At 36.7% G+C, this 23,292-nt stretch overlaps 2 protein-coding genes across 13 annotated transcripts in view; one reads left to right on the forward strand and one right to left on the reverse strand.

The window, feature by feature from the left end:
• SRCIN1 (SRC kinase signaling inhibitor 1) overlaps positions 1-5,339 on the forward strand; it is a 267,852-nt gene extending 262,513 nt beyond the window's left edge. For 8 of the 12 annotated variants that reach the window (XM_087916500.1, XM_087916502.1, XM_087916504.1 and 5 more), the window contains one exon: positions 636-5,339. In XM_087916500.1, coding sequence (XP_087772626.1) covers positions 636-770 — 135 coding nt within the window. In that variant the 3' untranslated portion in view covers positions 771-5,339. Of the gene's footprint in view, positions 1-391 lie in introns of all 12 variants that reach the window. The other 4 variants (XM_087916503.1, XM_087916508.1, XM_087916506.1 and 1 more) reach the window with 4 other exon arrangements.
• An 8,235-nt stretch (positions 5,340-13,574) lies between these two features.
• The window catches only part of ARHGAP23 (Rho GTPase activating protein 23), a 129,037-nt gene continuing 119,319 nt past the window's right edge, over positions 13,575-23,292 (reverse strand). The window contains 3 exon segments of the mRNA XM_026710871.2: positions 13,575-20,030; positions 20,033-20,339; positions 21,239-21,270. Coding sequence (XP_026566656.2) covers positions 19,162-20,030; positions 20,033-20,339; positions 21,239-21,270 — 1,208 coding nt within the window. The 3' untranslated portion in view covers positions 13,575-19,161.

The following is a 23,292-nucleotide window of genomic DNA, read 5'->3' on the forward strand; positions in this document are numbered from 1 at the left end:
AATATTTAGCAATAAAAATAAACATAGCTTTCTTCCCTCTATGCCAAATCCAAAATGTAGTCTGTATATTATATCATTCTTCAAAACAAATGATATCTCTTAATCCCAACCAAAAATAGTTTATTTGGGCCTAAATTTAATAAACAGCACCTTTGCAAATACCAGCATTCCCTTCCTCCTTTGTGCTATTCTCATTTTTTGCTTTGCCTGCTTCCGCTATATTATAATGTTGTTCTAACTTAGTGTCCATGGCTACAAACTAAATATTTTAATTCTTTTTCTTCCTCATTTCCCTAAATCCCTTTTTTCCAACCTGCCTGTATGTTTGTATTTTCCTACCTGATTTCTGTCTTCTTTATATTCTCTAACATTCATTCCTTTCCTTGTTCAGTAATCTTAACAAACTGCTCACCTTGTCCTCATGTTTTTGTCAAGTACACCTTTTGCCTTAGGTTTTTCATGCTCCAGCTTCTAACAGAAATATTCCCAGTTAGCCCCTACTCTATGTCTTTCTCTCTCAGTTTCCTTCTATTTTGTTCTACCCTTTGAGAAGAAAATATTTGTTTTTCCCTTGGTCATTTCCCTTTTCTCCTCCTCACCTTCTTTTTTCCCCTGAATCTCGCTTTTCTTTCCAGGCCGCTAGATCAACCAAGGACTCTGGCATGGGGAATGAGACTTCCAGCCCAGTCTCAGAGAAACCTACTTCGAGCAGGACCTCCATTCCGGTTCTGACTTCCTTTGGGTCACGGAACTCCTCCATTTCATTCTAGAAGCTCCTTTGCCAAATTCTCCGTTGGTAGTTTTTCCTACATACTGTAATAGGGGTGGGGGTGGGGGTGGGGGTGGCCTGGGGAGGGCTTGTGTCTCTCTGTTTCCCCCTCCCAGCTCTTCCTGAGGCACCTCGGAAAGGTCTCCCCCTTCCTTGTACTTTTCAGCATGACATCAAAATGGCCGATCTTGGTCACTTCCAAAATGGTCAGTGCTTATACTACGCTTGATCTTAGCCAAAAGGGTCGCTGTGAGCACCTTAGTGTGCTCTAGAATGGCTAGTTGACTATTCCTCCTCTTCAGTTCCTAAGTTGACCAACTTGTTTATCCTTTTACATGTTATAATGCGACTGACGAGGTCGTTCTATTTGTCCCATGAATCCTCCCTTCCCTTCCTCACCCATTCCTATCCCAACTTCACTTTTCTACTCTGGCAATTTAGGTTCTTGCTCAAAGAATGTTCAAACATTTTTCAGCATGTTTGGAAGCAACAAGGACATTATTGGGCACATGGGTGGGGGAGGGAAACCACATCATATCACAAGCCTATAGGTGGGAAGGGGAGAGACCCATTTCTGAAGATGCCTCAGAACCCCTTGGACATTGCTGCTATTCATCTTTCCTTATACGAAAAACAAAGGTAGTTGTAATTAATAGATTAATATGAATCTTTGTAGGTATGTGCTAAATCATTCATGAATCAATGGTGTTTTGACTTTGGGGCATGTGTGTGCTTCCACTATTGTGGATTTCTGTTGTTCTGTTTGCTATATCAAAGACTGGGGTGGGATATGGGTGTGTGTGTATGTGCATGTGTGCATATGTGTGCACACATGCATGTCTCTTACAATTTGATAGCTTTGGAAGGGAGCGGGGAATATTCCTTCCAAAACATTGGATTTGATTTGGTAAAAGAATAAAGGTTTGGGGGAAAAGCACTGAACATCAAGCTAGTAATAATATTAGCCCCTTCAAATCTTCTTAAGTGTACAATTTTTTTAAAAAAAAGTGGGGGGCGAGAAGGAGGCAGGATACATCCAGAATAGGTAGCAAAAGATTTAGCTGAACAGTGTTGAGAACAGGGTCTAAAATGGAAAGTTACGCTTCCTAGAAAATTAATCCATCGAATGTAGCACTTTAAATGTCTCTTCAGTGACCATGTATGTGAGGGGACAGAGCCCTCCAAATGTATGGGATACCAAATAGGAGGCAATAGTCAGGGAGATGAGGGCGTCAGGGTATCAGAGAAGCTGAGTCGGAAAGACAGAGAAGAGTTTTATGCGAACTTTGCAGCATATCAAAAGAGTCTAAATAATATTTGCTGCAATTGAAGGGGTACAGAGGTGGGTGGGGGCAAAGGTGATTTTGTCCATGTGACTGTCAGATTTTTTTTCAAAATGAGGCTGGAGAAATGATGCTGACAGAATCTAAAACTTGCAGAGATTCCGTTCCTTATTTACGAAAGCTCAAAGTAGGAGAAGATAAGGGCAGTGGGGGTGGGGTGGGGGTGGGGGCAGGAGGATAGTGTGGAATGAAAGTAAGAATAGTTGGGAAAGTCCTTAAATTCAGTGGGGCTTTCATTGAAGAATTTCCCACAGGATTATGGTCTCAAAAAGAGCTGAGTTTTAGAGAAGTGGATTGTAGTAAGATCAACCAAATTGGGTGGCTCTTGACTATTTATGGAGCGATTGGCAGAAGCTTAAATGTACTACTTTATCTCTGGAAAGGCATTTTCATTTTGGGTTTGGATAGAAAAAACTATATGTTTAGTAAGTTATTAAAAAAATTCTCTTGTTTTTTTTTAATTGATAAGATGCAGAAGTGTTAGTGATTTTCTATTAGATTCTGCATGATGATCTGCACAGTATGATGTTTTTTTTAAAAAAAAATACAGCACAGAAAAGAAGATATATCAGTCATGGGAATTGTGAGTATGTATGGTAAAGGGAAGAATGTTTTGGCTGAATCACAAATGCCAAACTCTGAAACCCTTGTGGATCTGGCAAGAAAGGTGGGTGAGTGTTTATAATCATGGAGAATTTATGAAAATAAAACACCATATGCATGCATGTGTCCAGAAAGGCATGCCAAGAAGAAGCGGGCTGGGGGAGGGAGAAAGTTCCTTAAAGAAAAAAAGGGCATAACCCATCGGGGTGTGTGTATGTGTCATCATGCACAATGATCATGAAATCAATGGTACTTGTGCAAAACGTCCTGGCACAAATCCCATTCTTTTCAGTGGTGTTTTGGTGTGATAATTGCCCCCACCTCCAGATTTATGTCCTGAAATGTTAAGCACATACAGTATATGAAGAAATATTTGACGTGGAATACATGCATCTGTGAGGGCATGCCTTTTCATGTGTATAGCAAAATGGTGTGCTATTGTAAAAAAGAAAAATGAAGAGTTTGTATGCAACATATTACAAGATGTAATCACTCCTGGTTTTGTTGACTACCTTGTTCTTTTTCATTTTATTATTGGGACTTTATGGCGGGAGGAAAGTGGGTATTTGTTTTTTATGGTTTCTCTTCTGTCTTTTCTTTTGTAAATCAAATCATTTTGTATAAAAATTTTAAGAGAATCTTTTTTTGAATAACAAAGTTTTAAAAACGTTTTAAAAATTAACTATGTAACAACAATCCATAATGCAATTTCTTGGGATTGCAGAACAAACAAACAAAAACAAAAAAGCAACCTCTTTACATTTCAGTGAAGTGTCTTAACATTTTATATATTTGTTTTAAGAAATATATTTACATATTATATATATATATAATATACGTAATATAAATATATAAATATTGACAAAAAAGAAAATGAATTTCTTGTTGTGTCTAGTATATAGGGGAGGGGGAGGGAGAGAGAAAGAACGAGAGAAAGAGAGAGAGAGAGAGAGAGAAAGAGAGAGAGAGAGAGAGAGAAAGAGAGAGAGAGAGAAATTATTTTGTTTTCTCCCTGCTTCAATTCTGTATGTTACTCTTCGTGCTTTAGAATCTACATTAAGTGATGGTGGTACAAACAGAGCTGAAAGTACTATTCCACAGGGCGATTACTTGCTCTTGAATAGCCCCATTCTTTTTTAGAGGTGGTGGTGCTTGTGCAGGAGATGTTTCCTATTGGTTTTGGCTTTTGACATTGTGGAAATTATTTCACTAAGTTTTAACATTCTCAACTTGTGCCCTTGTGTGTCAGTTTTCCATTGTTCATGTTTTCCTCTTTATTTGTGTGTCTCTGGCAGGAATGCAGCTCGAGCTGCCCACTCAATTCTTCCCCCTTTCCCTCTTCTTGGGCAGATAAGGATAGTCAAAAGACTAGCAAAAAAAGAACTACATTTGCATCATATACTTATAATTAGTTTTGAAGGCATATCCCTTTAATCATTGCCTTTAAGCTATGCTTCTTATCTCTCAAAGAACTTGAGGATAGTTCGAGATGGGGTTAATTGGATTATCTGTGGGGATTGTCAGTCATCCAGGTCATAGTTGTCTCAAAGATGCTTTTTCAAAAAGCAACTGAACTTTCTTGCTTTTTCCTTGAAGATGTTTCACCTCTTCTTTTCAAGAAGCTTCTTCAGTCTCCATGGAAAAACAAATTAAGTACGGGTGCCTTTTGAAAAAGCATTTTTGGAGTAAGTAGAATTGTGATTGGACCTTACATTTTTGTAAAAACTTAAATTCTAGGATTTCCTAGAGTGGAAGTAGAGAGTTCCATATTGGTTTTTACCTTTCAGTTGAAACAATAATTGAGGATTACATATAAATGTTTTAATTAATGCCACCAAAATCATATGATTCAGACCACAACTTCTTTTGTGGAGCTCCAAAAATCAGTCATTTGGTTAAAGAGCTTCTTGTTTCTCCAAGCTTCCATCAATCCTCAGATTATGCATGAAAAGTTTCAAATTAAGGAAGGTTGCCTTAGCCCATACCAGGAATGGGCACTGGGGGCAAAAAGCTATTTGTCCAATGTCTGTTTCCTTACTTTTCCATCTTCATCAATAGCTATAATCTACATACGCTTTAAAGACAAAATTAGTAATTCTATTGTTTTCTGGTTTTAATGATTTATTAGTAATTCCACTGATTTCAAAATGTAACTATATTGTTTTAAATATATTGATTTAAACTTCTTAGCAAATACTTTACAATGTAATGGGATTAATTAATTCTAATCTGCCTTGAAATTGTCCTATTATTTCCTCTTTCCCACTTTAAGCTCTGGGCATAATGAAGAATGAAATACAGTAGGATATTTGTTTCTTAATTTTAATTTAATTTATATATATATTTAATTTCACATTATTGTCATCACCATAAATAAATCTCATTCAGTAGCCTACAGCACATTTTGAATCAAGAAACATATTCAGTTCTGAGGGGTATACTTACAAAGTATGTAAGATCAAAAGATCATGGACAGGCCTAAAATATTAAATAGACATATTCAGAATAAAAAAGAAATAAATTAATATTTAACAAATGAAATAACATTCAGCAGCAGTTGATTGTTCCCCTAAGAAGTTAACAAAAATTATAGGCAAAGCATTTTCTCATATGCCCTTGTTCATATTAAGAAATCATCCATTGATTTGTTTTCTTAAAATTTTAGATAGATTTCCAAATCTAGCAAAATACATATTTTTTTAAAAGCATTTAAATTCATTTTGTCATCAATAAGCAGATCTGTTCTAAAATATTTATTGAGTTTATTCATAAGGGTTTAATATATTCTCTACATAAATTTCATTAGTTAACTCCTGTTTATTGAAATATATATATATATATATAAACATGTCCACATAACTGCAAATAATTTGATCTAAATTTTCAGGAGATTTTACCTTTATGCTCTTTAAGATAAATGAACCCTCATTATAACAAAGATGTTTTCCAGGGGTTAACTACCCAAGTTCAAATTCAGCAGCAAATGGCATTACTAGATATTTTTACTAGTAAATAAAGTAGGGGGTTCACAAGCAACTCCAAAACTTTGTAGGCATTCTAGGAGGACAACTGTGTTGTAGTAGCTAAGTATCAGGAGTCTGGCAGTCCTTTTCCAGACTAACAAATGTTATTACTATAAAAGACATAAATGTTTAATTGACTGTATATTTTTATATCTTTTACAAATATTTGTTCTGATTGTTACTCCTTCTAATTTAAAGCCCTAAGAAAAATATTTGTGAGAAATAAATCCCTGGCCTACTTTTAAGATAAGACATATGGAACTCTTTTAAAGATCTGAGGCAATATATTTTCATTTGGAAAAAAAAAATTATAGTGAGAAATCCTTGGATATCTCTCAGATGTTCTTGGATAAAGACTAAAGAACTTACTTAACAGAACGAAGTGGCTTCAGAAAAATAAAGCAACAGGATTCCTAAAATCTGGTGAGAATTTTCTATACTTTAAAACAGCATTATAAACTCATCCCATAATATGTCTTAAATTAATTTAAATATTCCCCAAGGTATTTTGGGACTTGTAGTTTAATAATGTAAATTAAGGGTCTTTTATACAATCTATGCTGATTAAGAACTAGGGAAATGAAGTCTTATGTATCCAGCAGCTTAAAAGACTACTGTCTCACACAAATTATTTAATAACTCTGCCAGTGATTGCTTTCAGAATTTGGGAAAAGGTACTATTACAATAAAAGAGGAATTGAACTCACAGTGTAAATAAATATCTGTTCTGTAGCAAATAGCAACAGAATAGAAAAAGTCAAAACACTTGGCTTTACAGAACCCATAAATATGTAAGATGATTTCGGGGTCCATATCATTTTTGCACAGAATTACTCATCTTAATCCTGCTAAAATGATTAATCTGGATTAAATGTCTTTCCCACTAATGTAGATTAGAAAATCATAGTTCCTCCCCATCGCAGTTTTTTTGCAGACAATAGCATCTTACAATATTATTTTATCATGAAGCTCCAATGAAACATTTTAAAATTTGAAATCATGTAACTGATTTGTTATTTATAGTGAAAAGCACTTTAATTTCAAACTGTTGAAATACATCGAATTTTGCAACTAAAAATTGGTAGTTAGTCTAAAACAGAAAAAGAAAGAATAGGTAATAGTGAAGTCATAACAAACAGAACATTGCTATAATGTCTTTGAAAAATAAAGAGCATATAATAATGAATTATGAAAAGGAGTTCAGAGACGCCCTATACCAGGATCCCCAACCCCCAGACTGGTCTGGGTCTGCAACCTGTTGGGAACTGGGCTGCACAAACAGTGGGCAGGCATGAAAGTGCACAAAGGTCCATTTGCATAATGATATGCGCACACATGAAACCATCACTTCTCCCTCCCCTGGTGTCGCCACTGTCAGGCCATGGAGCCAGAAAGGTTGGGGACCACTGCCCTATACAGTAGTGGCATCTGTATCAAATCACAGTGATAGCAAAATGACAAAGCACATGTGATAACATCACAACATTGCATTCTTATATCACACTGTTTAATGCAATCACATAAAGTAATGGCATTTATATGATTTCAACATGCATTTGTCATATGCCCCCCCCATCACATATGCTCATATACTTAATATGGATTTCTCTTCAAAAAGAATGTTATACACATAATATCCTTGTGGCAAATTTACAATATGAAGATATAAGAATTAAGCAAAGTATCAAGACAAAGTCAACATCACATACAAACTATCTTCCTAAAGCAGGAGAGGCAAATTTTATGCACCAGGAGCCAAATTTTTGATCCAGTAATTATTTTAAGATAATTAGGGCTATGGAGAGATAGATTAACAATATCTTGAATCTTCTGAGCGTGTTCGTGGAGGTGAGGATTTAAAGCTTTTCCTTTTAAGAGTTCTGATGGTGAGATTGTTGAAAAGATATATTTGAAGTCTTAGATCACTGCATTTCTTCCATCTGCATCAGAAAAAGGAAAGTTGTGCCATGTATCGGACTGGAGTGTAGATTTTGGAAGAATTACATGCAGGCTGTAGATTGCTTATACGTATCCCAAAGTAAAATGTTACCTTGTAATCAAATAAAACAATTCTTTCTTAGAAAAGAAGATAAAGAAACCTTATCTTGGAAATGATAAACCTACAATAATTAGATTTTAGGCCATGTTGTTTTTTCTGAATTTAAATGATACATAAATAATATTTCTACCAATTACTATTATTCAGGACCGTCAACACAAATAAAAACAAAAATGTAATTAAAATTTCAGTTTAAAACTACAAAAGGGTCACCTTCTCTCAACCTCCAAACCTGATTACATGCCAAAAGCATGCCTAATGTTTTAGGATTAGGACTAATTTAACCAGCCAAAGGTGGAAGTGCTTGGGAGAAAGAGATCCCTGCTGAGCTTTTGCTGTCTAATGCTCAGCATTCTATCATGAGTGGGGGAAAAAACTAATTTTCAGCATTGAAATATTGACTTTATTTTTATATTAGCCTTTTTTATATTAATATTATCTGGACAAAACAAGCTGGATTATATCTAAGCATCTTTTTAAAAAAAATTGGAAAACCATTTTTATATTTTTTTTTTTGGTTAGGAAATGCCCAACAGATAAATACTGCCAATATGGTTTATGCTGCACTATGTTACATCATTAGTCTGGCTAAATATTTGAAAATTAGAATCATGCTATTCAGCATGAAAAAACTGAAATTGTATAATTTTATTATCTTACACCATATCATAGACCCATTTTATTACATCTTTCATACATATATAACCATTATCATGCATTAAATTTCCTCTGCAGCACCAGCAGAAGATACCTATCCAAAAGAGAATATTAAAGTTGCAAATTATGTTACAGAATGCCTACTTTACTCTATGAACTATTAGTGAATACACATTCTCAGTGATGGACATGCCAAAATAATTTCAAAATAATTTTTGAAAACTAAAATAGCCCTTTATTGCTGAGAACAGGTAGAGCTATTTCTTAGTTTAGATTCGTGAAGAACTTTTAACTCTTGACATAAATTGTGTGCATTGCTTTGCCAGGCTCAAATTCGGGCATTGTTGCTCAAAGGATTCTGGGTAGAAACACTGGGAAAGTCCTTGCCTAAAAGAGATTTGAATATTCTACTGGAAAGGCTAGTGGGCTGATTTAAGATAACCTAGTTGTTTATAGTCCAAAACAATAAAATCTGTGTTTGCTATTTTAAATGACCCAATAATTAATTGTGCTATAATGAAACTTAGTATCATTTGATTCAAGCCTTGTCCAATCCAGCATTTTTGTAATTGTGGTTTTCAAACTGTATTCTGAAGAAAAAGCAGTGACTTTCATCAAAATTCTCCTAGTGGAGCACAAATCACATAATTTCCAGTCATCGTGATGGAGATGTGATTGTGATTGACATGAACTGAGCCAGGTGGGGAATGCTAGCAAACTCAGTTCATCCTGATGTCAATAAACTAACTTGTCCATGCTGTAGTCTCCTTCAAACTGTCTATAGTATTCATTTAAAATGTTCTGGGGAATCTAGAACAATGCAGTGGTTCTGAGATGGCAGCAGTCATCTCAGAACCACTGCACCATATCTTTCAAAAATCCTGGAGCACCAGGGAACTACCAGAGGACTGGAAAAGAGCTGATGTGGTTCCCATCTTCAAAAAAGGAAGAAAAAAAACAGACCCAGGAAACTATAGACCAATCAGCCTAACATCAATACCCGGGAAGATACTGGAAAAGATAATAAAAAAACAGATCTGCCAACATCTAGAAACAAGTAAAGTAATAACAAGCAGTCAGCACGGGTTTGTTAAAAACAGATCATGCCAAACCAATCTTATTTCATTCTTCAACACAGTGACTAAATTAGTAGACCAGCAAAATACTGTGGACATAATATATTTAAATTTCAGCAAGGCATTCCACAAAGTAGACCACAACCTACTTCTTAGTAAGCTAGAAAAAAGTGGAATAGATAGCACCACCACTAGATGGATTCGCAACTGGCTGGCAAACTGTACTCAACGAGTAGTCCTTAATGGGTCTAAGTCTACATGGAGGGAAGTAAGCAGTGGGGTGCCACAAGGTTCCGTCATAGGCCCAGTACGCTTCAATATCTTCATTAACAACTTAGATGAGGGAATAGAAGGGGAACTTACCAAATTTGCAGATGATACTAAGCTGGCAGGAATAGCTAACACCCAAGAAGATAGGATCAAGATCCAGATGGATCTTGACAGACTAGAACACTGGGTCATATCTAACAAAATGAAATTAATTTTAGAGAAAAGTAAAGTCCTACACTTAGGCAAGAAAAACCAAAAGTACACATATAGACTGGGTGAAACCAGGCTCAATAGCAGGAACTGTGAGAGGGATCTTGGGAGTCTTAGTGGACAACCAGCTAAATATGAGCCAGCAGTGTGCAGCAGCAGCCAAAAAAGCTAATGAACTCCTAACTTGTATTAACAGAGGGATACAGTCAAGATCAAGGGAAGTACTAATACCAGTCTATAAAGCCTTAGTAAGACCACACCTAGAGTACTGCATCCAGTTTTGGTCACCACATTATAAAAAAGATGCTGAGACTCTAGAAAAAGTTCAGAGAAGAGCAACCAGGATGATTAGGGGACTGGAGGCTAAAATATACAACGAACAGTTGCAGGAATGGGGCTTGGCTAGTCTAGTGAAGAGAGGGACCAGGGGAGACATGATAGCAGTTTTCCAATATTTGAGGGGCTGCCACAGAGAGGAAGGGGCCAAGCTACTTTCTAAAGCTCCTGTAGGCCAGGCAAGGAATAATGGATGGAAACTGAACAAGGAGAGATTTAACCTGGAAACAAGGAGAAACTTTCCGACAGTGAGAACAATCAATCAATGGAACAGCTTGCCCTCAGAAGTTGTGGGAGCGCCATCAGTTGAGACTTTCAAGAAGAGATTGGACTGCCATTTGTCAGGAATGGTGTAGGGTCTCCCGCTTGGGCGGGGGGTTGGACTAGATGACCTACAAGGTCCCTTCCAACTCTGATTATCTGTATCTTTGCAACATGTAGCAGGAGTCATTGGCAAGAAAGGATGTCCTAAAAGGCAGGTGTGAAAAAAAAAATCAGAGTAGAAAAAAATGAACAGACCATTCTCTATTGTTTTGCAATAATTTGTCAGCAATGCATAGAAAAAAAACATCATTTTTAGAATCATAATGACTCATTGCAGCTATTTAATTCTCATCTTTGTGATGTGGAAAGAAAATAACAAATTTTGTACAGTATATGATTTTAAAGGTTTCAGCATTTTATACAGCATTTCAACTGCTCTTTCAATAGTTTTCTTCATTTGTCTCAGTTCATTTTTATTGGATTTCATTTAAAAGAATAAGCATTTTTCACCCCATGCTAGGCAAACTGAGTTCTGAAACTTTTGCAACTGCAGCATTTTTAAAGTTCAATTGATATTCTGTGTCATCACAAGCTTGGAATCAAAGTCACTAGGAAGTCTCTGTAAGAGTAGAATGAAAGAATCACAAAAAGCTTAGGCAGCACTCAAATAAGTTTTCTTCTCGGGGTTAAAGCAAAAGCCATAACCAAGAAATAACCCTGCACGTAAGTGGATTCCAGTAATGCCCAGTCTCCCAATCTTTACAAACTAGTTATTAACTCCAACTGCCCCAAGCAACCTACATAGGAAGTGACTACCATAGCTGTGACCATTTCCTGCCATGAGGTGCTGCATAAAGGTCATTAAGGACAAAGGATTCCTTCAGGCAAAATTGAAGCACACAATCTTTCCAATAATCTTTTTTAAGGCAGCTTTAAAAATCAGTAAGTGGGAAGACAGTGATCTCCAGAACCATTTTGTTTTAGATCCTTTCACTTGTCTAAAAATACACTTGCCTTTTAAATATGTGGCACAATGTCTGTATTTATGAATGTGTCACATCATCAAACTGCAAATGAGCAACACAGTAAATTAATTTTCACAAATAAGTCTGTTTTCCTTTTATTTAAAATAAACTTTTGTGTGATTGTGTGTGTGTGTGTGTGTGTGTGTGTGTGTGTGTGAATCAAATTTAAAAATATAAGTTACAAAGCACCAAGCTATGCATGTACTTTTGATGTAATAGGTATATGTGCGTGTTGTGGGGGAAGCGATCACCACTGCATGCCATGAGCCTTGCTTTACTTGTCTGGTTGTTGTTTTAAGCACTTTAAAAAAAAAGGTTAAAAAAATAAAATGGAAATCTTTGAGCACTGTGTATGAAGGACTGATGACATATCTTTCGCATGGATTTTATTATGTAGTTTTTTTTAAAAGGGAAACAAAAACAATAGAAGACCACTCTATTAAAAAAAACAAAGACACCATACCAATACTGGTTACTGAAACAAGCAGTCTGAAATACACTGTAAGTTTTGTAAATCTTTTATGCTATCTGTAGGTAGAGTCCTATGTATAACTTTTATGCCATGTTTTCTTCTGTGACAACTGTGATCTTTGTTTGTCAGAAATTCCAAATGAAGGAAGGTTGCTTTTTTTCCTTTAATTTTTCCTTTTTTTTTCTTTTCTATTTCTGATGTTTCCTAGCAGAGTGTCTGAATTTAATAAAATACTCTTTCCTCCCCATAACACTTTTCTTAAGCTTTATTTCTTAAGGGGTTATTCCTTGGGAAAAAAAAAAACAGTTATGAAATTTTAAGGGTTATTCTTTAAAAAAAAATGTGATTTACAGTTTTGCTTAGAGGCAGGTATTTCGGATTCCATACAACCAAAGAAGTTGAGCAGATGGAACAGGAGGAACAAGAGTAGCTGTGTCCTCTGTTTTGAAGAAGCCTTTGGTCTTGAGGAATCTTTCCAGGCTGGCTTAAAGGTAAAGAAGGGAGAGTTGGCCCAAGAGCTGACATCTTGGCAGCAATCAGGACTGAATACAGACCATCTCCCCTCCTGTAGGAAGGAATTCTACACTGTATTTCTATTTAATTTACAATCCTTGGGTTTGGTTTAGTTTATAAATTAGCATGTTAAATACTAAGCTGTTCTTATGTGCACCTTTTGCGGAGTGTATAAACTGTATAAACACCATCTCCTTTACATTGTCACTTCTTATTGACTGATTTCCAGATTTGGAGCTTACCAGATGAGGGTTTATCTTTTATGATGTACAGCCCACTTTCTGTTTTCTAAGCTCTTAGATGGAGAGATACGAGCACATTATGTCATGCCCTCATTTTTGTAATATCCATGCTCTTTGAGAGCTCAAGAAAAGATAGACTGCAATATAAGCAGAAGATGAAGAGCAAGTAAAAAAAAGAGGACCAAAAGTGGAAAAAGGAGAAATGCATCATTGCACGCTAATTTACTCCTCCAAGCTTATTCCAGATTGGATCTTTTTTTTAAATTCACATCTAAATTGTGTCTATTTAGATTAATAGTAAAATTGACTTGCTGTTACTATTAACAATTTTCTATAGTTTATTGTTGCAAAATAATCTTAAAACTTAATTGATGTTTGATAAACCCGCTGAAGCTACAAGAAGAGAGTTCCCATATGATTATGTACAGTTTCAGTGCCTGATATAATTCACTAATGCTTCATATGCGTGCAGGAAAAATATCAACTGTGTAATATGTGGAAGCTGCATAATTTAAAATAGTAGGGATCTCATAGTGTATTTTAATGTATTACAGTGGAGTGTGAAGAGAACTTTCTTTTTGTTAAACTTCTGTTTATGGATTATTGGTAATTGATGCAAATAAATCACATCTAATAGCATAATTTCAACACTATTTATCCATAGTGTGTTTTACTAGCTAGAGCTTATGCTTTAAATAAGTAAGCAAACTTGTTTTTTTGAATAAGGCAGTTTATTTCCAATATATATATAATTGTAATTTTGGGGCTATATTTAAAGCAGAATTGTTTTGTTTGACCATATATATTATACAACATAAAGATGAAAAGAGGGACAAACCATGCAAGGAAGTTTTGTTTTTTCTATTAAAAAAAACACCACCAAAGTATCTACGGTTGTATAACTTCCATTTTAAAAAGGAAAAAAAAATAAAAGTTTTGGGCTTCCCACACTCCCCTTAAAATCCTTATAAACTCTTCATCATATGTTACACATGTAAAAGCTATTTACAAAATAAATGTGAAAAAGGTGAATAAAACTTTACAGCACATAGTTGCATAAAAGAGTAAGGACAACGTATTACAATACAGCCAACTGTTTAATTTTGTTCAGTTTTAAATTCCACACCTGCACACATCTACATGCTCCTTTCCAAAGTCTCAATGGAATTGTAGTAAGACACATACTTAGAACACATGGAAGACAGAGCAAAGCAGAGACAAATTTTCTGTTTCTTCAAATACAGCACAAACTGTACACCTGTTAGGGAAGTTGTAGTTTTGGTGCCTTCTGGTTTACCTTCCTTTTATGTTTCCAATAGCACAGAGTTTAAGTCCTTTAAATCCTGTTAGATTGACTTTCAAAGTCACAAACAGGCCAACAATAGAAGATAGATGGGGTTTTTGCAGAGGAGACATACAATTACCTAAATCCTAGGTAAACGTTCAAGTTTTATTGAATGTTCTTCAAGCAGAAGTAATAATGGAGTCACGCGAACAATTAAACTTTGGAAGTTTTTAAGATTGTTTAACTCAATGAAATATTTTAATACATTTTATACACTTACTGACCACCTCTTAGGCTAACACTTCAACCACAAGATACTGAAGAGCCTGTAACAAATAGGGAAATAAGTCTTCTCATGAAAGGCACATATAGACAACTTGGGACGCCTCCCTCAGAACAAAAAAAAAAAAAATGAAACAGGTATACTTGTAAGAAGGGCTTGAAGAGAAGTCAACATGGTAGCTGAAAATGGATGATCATAGCTCTCTGTCCTTTTTTCATGTTGCACACCAGATGCATATAAAAAACAGCTGTCATTTGACAGCACCAAGGAGGCACTTCTGTAATACTTTGACTTCAATTGAAATTTTTGAAGTATAAACCACCACTTTAGCTTGCAGTCCAACTCTACTTCACATGGAACTGGGTAGTCTCAATCTGATGGATTTTGTCTGGAAGGGAGAATCCAGTTGTGAGCAAAAGAGATGCTTTTTCACACATACACTGGCAGTGAGACAATGAACCCTTAAGAATGATTGCAAAATGTTTTTGTAAAAAAAAAAAAAATCACACACAGAGACACTGAGCCATTATTGTTAAATAACAAACCCAAAAGATAATCAGGGATATCCACCAGCAGGGATTGTTCAAAAAGTCAGAATTGTATGAGAGAAACATCGCACTTGCACAATGGAAACTCTGCCTCTTTTTCATCATGCATCACACAGCTTCAATTGTGCAATCACACAAATCATCTTGACTTTTTGACACCCCCTATGACACTTCTGGCTTACAATATGCTGCAAATTTTTAAGAGAAGGGAGCTGTGGCCATGCAACATACCAGTCACTTGCCCACATTTCCCAAGAGTGAATCTCTTCTCTTGCAGGCTATTATTGTTAGCGTTAGGCTGACAATAATAGCCTGCTTTCCTATATATATAGGAATGACATACTATAATATTGAAGTAAGGGAAGAAACACAGAAGACTGCATGGATCCAGAAGCAAGAGGTTGGTCTAATTTCATGTGGAATTGTTTTACATCTCTTTATAATCACTGCAAATTCTATCAGATAATTTATAAAGAGGGTTATGACAGTTCAACAAGAATGCTTTGAATGTTTGAAAGTTCAGTATAGATGCTACATACAGTGTTATTTTAAAATTGTTTTACCTGTTCAATTACCAAGTCACCAAGACTAGCTTAATCAAGACAGACAGTTCTTCTGACCCTTTCATTCCACAATGAAAATTTAGGCAGGTTTGAGAGGCCTGTTTTGTTCTTGGTTAGGAAGTTACAGAATGAGTATTAACTTTGTCTTTGCAACTGTGCAATTGGAGAATCAATAACCAATAGGTTCTTGACCTTGCTGTGTAAACAGGACCTTAGTTTTGCACCAAAACATAAACGGCTTCCCCACCCCTCTTTAAAAATAAAATACTTGGAATAATTATCAAGCTGGCAAGCTCCCATTCATTGTTATTCTGTTTTGGCCCTACTGCTGCATTTTTGGTGATACATACTTTCTGAAAATATAACTTTGCAAACAATCCTGCAGGGACAGTAAGATGGCATTGGGTCAAAGTGTGACATTTAGTGCCTAGTGTTGCTGTCAATTGATATTGGTGGAGAGGAACCATCAACTTTAATGCACTTTGTTCTTAAAAAGTCCAGATACAAAAAGCATTTCTTCAAAATAACATGTTTACAAAGAATTAACCTACAGCTAACCATTCCTACAAAAAAATAGCCATTTGTCATTAAACCACAGACATCGTAGAATGAGCTAGGCAGACTATAGTGAAAAATGTACTACACCATGTCTATAACCAGTGTGGCATACCCATTTAAATGCTGCATTTAATATTAGCAACACCAGCATTGAAATCTATCCTTAACCAAGGATATTTTATCCTTGCCTTATCCTTGTTTTTGTTATGTATTGATTTTGCGTTATAACCTAATATATTCATTAATTTTTTAAAGCCTGAGTCTTATATTTGGTGTTACAACTGGAATGTCATCCGTGTGTAATACCTGGAATACGATACATAAACAAAACAACACAACATGTGGTAAGACAGTTATTTCAATGAAAATGATGTTTCCCTTTCATTCAGTGATAACGATTTTGGAATGTATCTGCAAATACTGACATTCAAGAGAAATTTACCACTTTTTCTATTATTATTATTATTTTGCAAGGAGGAGAAAGAGTACTTTTGATGTAGGCTATGCTCTACACAGCAGGTTGCTCTGAGACATCCACTGAATTTCAAGAATGTCAGGATTTTGATTTGCTTTCCCCCCAAAATGATTTTTTTTCATTTTCTTTTTCAATTAAAACATACCTTAACAGGAAAGTGGAGAAAGTTATTTCACAGCAACATTTTTTTCTTAAGGGTTATTCAACTCCTTCCAAGGGGTAACTATCTTATATTGAGGCATAAGGGGTGAAGTAGTAACTATTACACACCAAAACATGTATCTTAAAAGATCAACTCTCATATTTATTCATCACAAGAGTACTTCCTGCTTTTATGACCAAATGAAATTCTACAGAAACATAAGGTGTGGAAATCTTTTATAACCACAAGATAAAAACAAATGTTAAGTCTCTCATTTTGAAGGAATTTCGAGGAATAGCAAAATGGAAAACCCTACTTGATCTGCAACATGTAATAAAATGGCTCCTTGGTTACTTCCATGTGGTATAATGAGAAAACTAAGAGAAAGACACTGTTGAAAATAAATGTAGCACCATGAAAAATCCAATATTGCTCTTTGTAACAGAGAGTGAGTTGTGGAAGTTACCAGTAAAGCAGAAAATGGCACGGACTTGACATTTCAGCCCTTCATCATAACAAAGGCTTGAATGGAATCATGTCAACTTACGCTCTGGAAATTCTAAAATATTTTTAAAAAAAATCATTGAGGCTCCTTTTTGGCACATCTGCACAGGGTCCTGGTGTGCTTTCCTCTACCTCTTCTTGTTCTTCTCCAAACCTAAAAATCACATACTGCCTGTATTCATCCTTTCCCCGACTGAACACAGGAAGTTACATAGAAAAGCATTGTTAACTAAAACATGGTACACATATGCCACCTTAACAGGTGATTCACTCACACTCCACACAATTATCATTTGCATAAGCTAATTTTCTCCTTAAAATATGCCCTCATGAATTCTACATACAGTATTGTGTTATTGGTATTAACCACATCCTGTGTTCCCCTCTAGACTGTACTATCTGTCATGAGGGGATAGGAGCAGAGTGCTATTCAAATGGGGATACTGTCACAGCCTGAAAGGAAAAATCAAACTGGAAAGTTTGCATCCTTAGCTCAGACTTGTAAGAAAATCTTATATGAGCTAAGCAAAAAATGTGACTATATTTTTAAAGGCACAGTGAGTTGTACCATTTAGTACTGTATCATTTAGAATTCATATCATCAGTTGTATATATCATGTTAGTCTTGCAACAAAACCAAAAGCATTTTGAGATGCTGTTAATGCCAACAGATTTACTGCAGCCAAAGCTTTCAAAGCCAAAGTTGCAATATATCAAATAGTCTGATGCCATAGCTCTCTTTGTGACTTTTGAAAATTAGAGACGACATCATTGTAGGGCAGGGGTGTCAAACTGGAGGCCCATAGGCCAGATGTGTCACGCAGAGGCCATGCCCACCCTGGCTTCACAAAGGCAAAAGTTGAGATACATCACGATATATCACGTGACATAATCAAGTTTGACACCCATGCTTTAGGAGGAGGAGGAAAACAGCAGTGCCCTTTACATGTGGTAGAGATTATGCACCTTTCAGGGACCATTATAGCTCTGCAGTAATAATCTTCAAGTGCAGCTGAGACTATACCATGCATAATCCTGAATTTGCTTATGTCTACAAGATTTTGATGCATGTGCTAGAAGTCAAGAAGATACAACCCTCCCTGTAGGAACCTGACAAAGACCAAGCTATGATAGATGGAAGATTTTGGAATTTGCTTTTCTAGAGGAAAGGTAGAAAAGGAGCAACAGATATTTTTATGGGAACATTCAAAACCTCCCAATATCATCAACTGCCATTCAGATAACAATGAGAGGAGTTGTAGGTAGATAGGAATCTACCATGTAAATGTGAACCTACAGCAGTGATTAAATGGAAGTGGGCTCAATTCATGAATATCTCTGATCTTGTTTGCCCAGTTCCAAGGCCTCTTTCAGATAAATACAGAAAAGAGGTACCATGGACTAATGAAAATTAGGAGATAATTAAGAAATAATTAATTGGAGGAATTCTATTTCTGATTCTCTCCTCCTCCAAAAAGTTCCTTTATTTGCAGATCCGGCATTTTGAAGCAGGGATGAAGCAGCTTATCCCATCAGTTGGATAACTGTAGTCAATCCCAAATCAAGATATTTCAATGGGCTGAATGAATGGCCCTCCTTGTATCAGACCTACCTCAGCATTTTTGTTTTGTTTCGTTTTTGACTGCCATCCTGGGGATAAGGAAAGAGGAGAATAAATAAATTCACAAATCACAAAACCATGGTGTGATTAAATTAATACCTGGAGGAATTAGAAAGCAAGGATAGGTGAGGGGTAGGTAGAAGGAGAGTTTCTTGCTCCACTGCAGATCGAGGTATCGAAAAAGACAAAGTAAGGCCAGTACTGGGAACTTTCAAGTGTGGCTGCACCTATGAGCACCCTCCTCCATTCTCAAGACAAGGCTGTTACCATGGGCAAGCCAAGTTTTCCTTTCATCCATTCTACAAAGCTTCAACGGCTACCTAAAGATATTGGTGGAAACGTAAAGAGGCTGTACGTCGGGGAGCTGAACGCCCCTCAGAGCTGCCTTTACGATGCTGTGGCTCACTCTGCTGGTTAGGAACTGTCATGTTCCCTGGTGTGATTGAGGAAGACCGAGCTTTGGTTGACTCTAGGCTGCTAAGCCCAGAGTCTTTGTTGTCCCTTAGTGCACCTCTATTTGAGGAGTCTAGTGGACCAGCCTCAGTAGTCCCCAATACATGTTGTTCTTTCCACTCGTAATTGAGGTCTTTGAGACCACCAGGGACCACTACAGTATGGCGCCGCCAACTGTTCTTCTTGCGCCGTGTCTCAGGTGAGTGTGGCTTTCGCAGGCGCACTGCCAGCATGTCATCTGCAGAGCCGCGGAGGCGGAGTCGAAGTTGTTCTGTGAGGGAAAGCCGGGTATGGACCTCAGGGGCACCCACAGGCTGCAATGATTCTTGACTGCCTGGGGAGCTGGAACTTGGGACATCAGTACTACCCTTGGAAGAAGACTCACTATTGTGTCGGGGCCGCAAAAGCTTGCGCCGTGCCAGAGTGTCACACTGCATGAGGTGATGGGAACTAAAGGAGGTTCGGCTGTGTGATATCTTTTCAGAAGCAGCAGCCCCCCCTTCCTCCACTACTGCCACACCAGCTCCTTTGGGAAGCATCCCAGACTGTTTTGGCACAAAGCTATTCTCAGTATCTGTCTCCACATGGCTAAATTCACTCCGCTCATCATCTGCCTCCTCCCCACGGCTCTCTGCTACTGACTGCACCTCAGAGCATAGGCTGCGATCAATGGTAGACAGGGTGGAGTAACCTGATACAATTGAGCGGGCATCCAGGGCCAATTCTGGGCTTCCTCGGGTGCCACTTTTCTTTCTACTTGTTCTGCTTCTAGTTTTTCCCGGCTTTGGAAGACATCCTGCACATCAGGAACTGGAGCTCTGCTGCTATTCTCGAATCTTTCAGCCTCTCTTTCTTCCTCCTGAGCCACTTCCTCCTCCTCCTCCTCGTCTCTCTTGACAGCTGACTCATGCTCAGAATCATCATCTGTGCTGCTCCCAAAACGCTTGGCCTCTCTCCGCTTCTTCCTCTTGCGGTTGACGGCTGAGATGAAGGAGATGCCAAGCATCTCTTTATGGTAGTGCTCTTTCCGTGAGCCACATGAAGCCTGGAATAGAAGCAAAAAAACCCAGAGCATTTTAGAGGGCTAAAGAACAGATACCAGAAAAATATCCAGTGACATTAGCATTGTTTATTTGATGGATTGCCCTGGATAGTAATGTCTTACCCCACATAATCCTTAATATAGATTAGCAATATATATTAGTATAGCATAAACATATTATGCTTTTAAAAAAGTGAATTATTTTCCCTGTTTTGGAAAACATATTTGCAGATAGAGCAATTAGAAATTCTAATTTTAGGATCCCCTAAATGCACTAAAACACCTTCAGATATTCCCCCTAAAGATTCTCAGAGATTCTCTTTTCTCTCCAACTTTATTCCCCTTCTTTTTAATTGAATGTATCATGCACACTATGAAACTAATTTCCGGCTTCCAGTTCTTTCTCTTTTTTTGGCCAATAATGTTTTAGAATAGTATATTGGTTGCTACATATACCAATCAGAAAAAGGTGGAGTGGGGAGAAAGGAATCATGGGAGGAAATGTGGAATAATCTTATATTTAGTTTAGGGCAAGAAAGAAAAGGATAAGTTAAGTCTGTACACTAGAGTACAACTCAGTCATCTGCAAGCTGCTGAGAAGTACATTATGCAGCACACTCTGAAAATGCATTAAAGCAGCACACCCTGAAAAGGGCAGTGATAGCTGCTGGCAAAATATCACAACAGAAAACTAGGCCATGGCTATTTAGTCAAAAAACTTACCATGCTTGAGTGTCTATAAGGTTGTTGTTATTTTTTTTTAAAAAAAAAGGCACACCAAGTGCCAGATTAATACAAACTCTTTACTTCTAACTTGGGGAATTTAACGGCCTTGTGCTTAACCATCTTTTTTTCATCCCCAACATCTCTCAAAGGCAAAAATAATCCAGAGGAGATCTTACCTTTGATTTAGCTGATCCACTATTAGTTGAATCTGCAGGGATTAATACACGAAAAAGGAGAGTTAAAAACAGACCTGTCCAAGATTAGCAAATTGAGGGGTTTAATGATTCCAAAGAGAAGTTACCCAGGAGAAAATCTATGTGATCACTGATTTGATACTGACTTGATGGCATGCAATCAGAGGATCAATAAGGGCAAATAAGCAAACTATCCAGTGATTCTCCAGCTAAAACATCAACATGGAAAATTGAGGGAAGAGTTGTAAAATTCCTATGCTACATTCTGCCTCTCAGTGTGCTGGCCGCAGAAAATAACTGCAGGTATGAGAGGAGCCTCACATGCACTAAACTGGAATCTATATGATGTAGGGAGGGACTTATAACTGCAAGTTTTAGATTGACACAGCTCCCTTTGTTGTTTTAATAATTCAATCACTAATTACATATTCAAGACTACAGTACTCCCTTTTGACATACCTGTAGGGGAATTTTGAGAAGTAAACCCCAATTTGAGAAGTAAACAAAACACACAATTAGGTATTCCAAAGACAGTTACTCTTTCAATATTTTTTTCATGAAAGCAAATCTTTCTTCCCAGCCATTTTATTACTTTTTATTAAATAGTTACTGGAAAGGAAGATCTCCAAAATGACCAGAAATATACCAGAGAGTATTTTGTAATTGATCAAGAAATGTATTTCATGTCATTTCATTTTTGAAACAAAAAGATGCATCAACAAAATGATGCAGTTGTGATGACCAAATGAAAGAGATGCAGCCCATGATAACAGTTTCTGCAATGGAAATGACCAATACATTTGTGAACAGGGACAATGAAATTTAGTGTACAAAGCACACAAAATGAGTATCAGTGGGAGACCTATCACCAGTCATCATTACCAATCTCCTGTAGGGACCTAAACAATAGAAGCCCCTAATTAGCTATAAAGGAATAAGAACTATATACATGATGTTATACATGCACACATTTGCATACACACATGCATTCACACAGGCATAGGCACAGAACTAATTCTATAAAAGTATCAACATTTCATTTAAAAAAAGCAACACTCATGCATAATTCCTGACTCAGTTTGGCTGGATAACTATAAATATAGCCTGAAACATTTAGAGAGACTGTAGCATATTTTCCATGGAGGTATGGAGAAGAGCTGAATTATTTTAGGGTTTAATCTCTCATCTCTACCACTTTCCCCAAAGAGGAGGAGGAGGAGGAGGAGAAACTAATATAGATCCCAAATGAAATTATGCAATCAGTTCTAAAGAGATATACTAATTCCTTAGCACAATTGAAGTAAAACTTAATGGGATTAGGTTATAACTCAGAAACTGTTCCAAGGGATAATGCTTGAACCACTAAAGATACTAACATCCTTTCTTTCTGGATTATTGCAATCTGTACGTGTGAAGGGTCCAGAAATTTCAGTTATTCACAATGACATTATGGGGCTGTTAACTGAAACTAGAAGTTCTTCACATTATAGCAATACTTCGTTGTCTCTTTGTAGTCAACATCAGGGGCTGAGTACAGAGTTTGTCCTAACTCCCACAAACTGAAATATCATGAGATTTTGGTAATCTGATGTAAGGTACTTATGTGACATTTTGAAAGGTTTCAGAGTTCCCTAGGATAAACGAGGAATGTCTTTAGAGATATACTATTTCAGTGTTACCAATGCTCATTTCCAAGATTTTTATCTGTACTTTCAGATCACCCTGCAAGGCTCCTCTTTAAATGCCTTGCCAAGAAAGGTGTGTTAGGAAGCAAGTAAGTAGAGAATCCCTTTCAATCACAATCATCATCATCATCATCATCATCATTATGGCATTTTAGGTTTCATTTATTTATTTATCTATTAAACTTATCACCCACCCATCTCCCTCACAGAGGGGCATGGAGGGGTTGAGTGAGTACACAATTTTACACAACCATACACAATTTTAATATTGCCTTAAATAATTTCAGAGCATTAATACATATGTGCATATATTTACAAAACAATAACCCACAATGATCAGACAAATCAAAA

This window comes from Pseudonaja textilis, chromosome Z, assembly GCF_049901715.1.
Source record: "Pseudonaja textilis isolate UNSWEBS1 chromosome Z, rPseTex1.2, whole genome shotgun sequence".
In the NCBI taxonomy this organism is placed as follows: Eukaryota; Metazoa; Chordata; class Lepidosauria; order Squamata; family Elapidae; genus Pseudonaja; species Pseudonaja textilis.